At 53.7% G+C, this 1,755-nt stretch overlaps 1 protein-coding gene across 1 annotated transcript; it reads right to left on the reverse strand.

The window, feature by feature from the left end:
- Nucleotides 1-476: 476 nt before the first annotated feature.
- Nucleotides 477-1,412, reverse strand: LOC129783621 (olfactory receptor 14C36-like). Its single transcript, XM_055793552.1, has one exon. It carries the CDS (start codon nt 1,410-1,412, stop codon nt 477-479), a length of 936 nt encoding a protein of 311 aa, XP_055649527.1.
- Between the last annotated feature and the right edge of the window lie 343 nt (nt 1,413-1,755).

Genomic DNA, 1,755 nt, shown 5'->3' on the forward strand with positions numbered 1-1,755 from the left:
TGGAGGAGTCAGTCCTGCCCTATTACAACAGGTAATAGGAACATGGGGTGACGGAAGATTAAATCCACTCAGGGCATCAAAGGGCTTTTCAGCATTGTCACCTCCAATTCACCCCACTACAGAGCGGAGTTGAGGGGATTTTTCTCTGTGTATTTTGTTCTGGTTGCCCCACCACAGCTGAGGAGTGGTTTTGGCACTGTCATTTCTGCTGCACTCCAGGTGCCATCAGGTGGATCCTGAGAGGCAAAGAGACAGTCCCTTTGTGCAGACTGAGGACAGCCATCTGTCCACCCGCCCTGGTCTCAGCTTCCCTGTGCTGGCAGCTCCTTGACCTGCAGGACTATCACCCCAGATGTTTCACAGAGAAGGAACTGGTCACTGCTGAGAGTAGAAGCATCCAGTTTCCAAGTACAGATCTCAAGTGCACAAGAGATTTCAGAGAGGAATTGGAAATTCCTTGTGAAAAAATGGGCAGCTTATTGCTTCTGAGACACACCTGACTGCATCATCTTCTTCAGTGCGCCCTTCAGCTCCTGGTTCCTCATGCTGTAGATGAGGGGGTTAACTGCTGGAGGAAGCACTGCGTACAGAACTGTCACAACCAGGTCCAGGGATGTGGAGGAGATGGAGGGGGGCTTTAGGTAGGCAAACATGCCAGTGCTGACAAAGAGGGAGACCACGGCCAAGTGAGGAAGGCACGTGGAAAAGGCTTTGTGCCGTCCCTGCTCAGAGGGGATCCTCAGCACAGCCCTGAAGATCTGCACATAGGACAGCAGAACGGAAACAAAACAACCAAAGCCTAGAAATGTACCAAGCACAAGAAGCCATATTTCCCTGAGGTAGGCCCGTGAGCAGGAGAGCTTGAGGATCTGTGGGATTTCACAAAAGAACTGTCCCACAGCATTGCCTTGGCAGAGCGGCAGTGACAGTGTATTGGCCGTGTGCAGCGCAGCATTGAGAAACCCAGTGCCCCAGGCAGCTGCTGCCATGTGGACACAAGCTCTGCTGCCCAGCAGGGTCCCGTAGTGCAGGGGTTGGCAGATGGCCACGTAGCGGTCATACGCCATGACGGTGAGGAGGGAATACTCTGCTGAAACGAAAAAGACAATCAGAAACACCTGTGTAGCACATCCTGCATAGGAGATGTCCCTGGTATCCCAGAGGGAGTTTGCCATGGCTTTGGGGAGAGTGGTGGAGATGGAGCCCAGGTCAAGAAGGGACAGGTTGAGGAGGAAGAAGTACATGGGGGTGTGAAGGATTTGGTAACAGGCTACGATGGGGATGATGAGGCCATTGGCCATGAAGGCAGCCAGGTAGATGCCCAGGAAGAGCCAGAAGGTCAAGCGCTGCAGCTCCCGTGTGTCTGCCAATGCCAGGAGGAGGAAGTGGGTGATGGAGCTGCTGTTGGACATCTGCTGCCTCTGGGCATGGGGAGCTGTCACAGGAAAAAAAGGCAGTGACAAGTCAAGGGAGACTTCTCTAAGCAAAATCAACACCATTTCCCCAGACCATCCCCTGTCATACACAGACATCCTTTACTCTTCGTAGCAGACCTTTCTTCAGTTGTGTGGCTGGAGGCCTGCTTGGTGCTGGTCCTGTGGGCGATGAAGAGCAGGGCATCTGCCCTCGGGCTCTTTATCAGTCAGCCCCACTCCGCAGAAGGGGGTGGGGGGGGCAGGGACCAGTCCTGATGTCAACTTTGTCATGTGAAAGCAGTGCCAGAGTAGAAATGCCTGTCAGCATCTGCACTGCCAG

The sequence above is a fragment of the Falco peregrinus genome, unplaced genomic scaffold (genome assembly GCF_023634155.1).
Source record: "Falco peregrinus isolate bFalPer1 unplaced genomic scaffold, bFalPer1.pri scaffold_72, whole genome shotgun sequence".
In the NCBI taxonomy this organism is placed as follows: Eukaryota; Metazoa; Chordata; class Aves; order Falconiformes; family Falconidae; genus Falco; species Falco peregrinus.

Excerpts from the sequence above, each read along its gene's own strand:
- LOC129783621 (XM_055793552.1), bottom strand. The coding sequence starts at position 1,412 with ATGTCCAACAGCAGCTCCATCACCCACTTCCTCCTCCTGGCATTGGCA.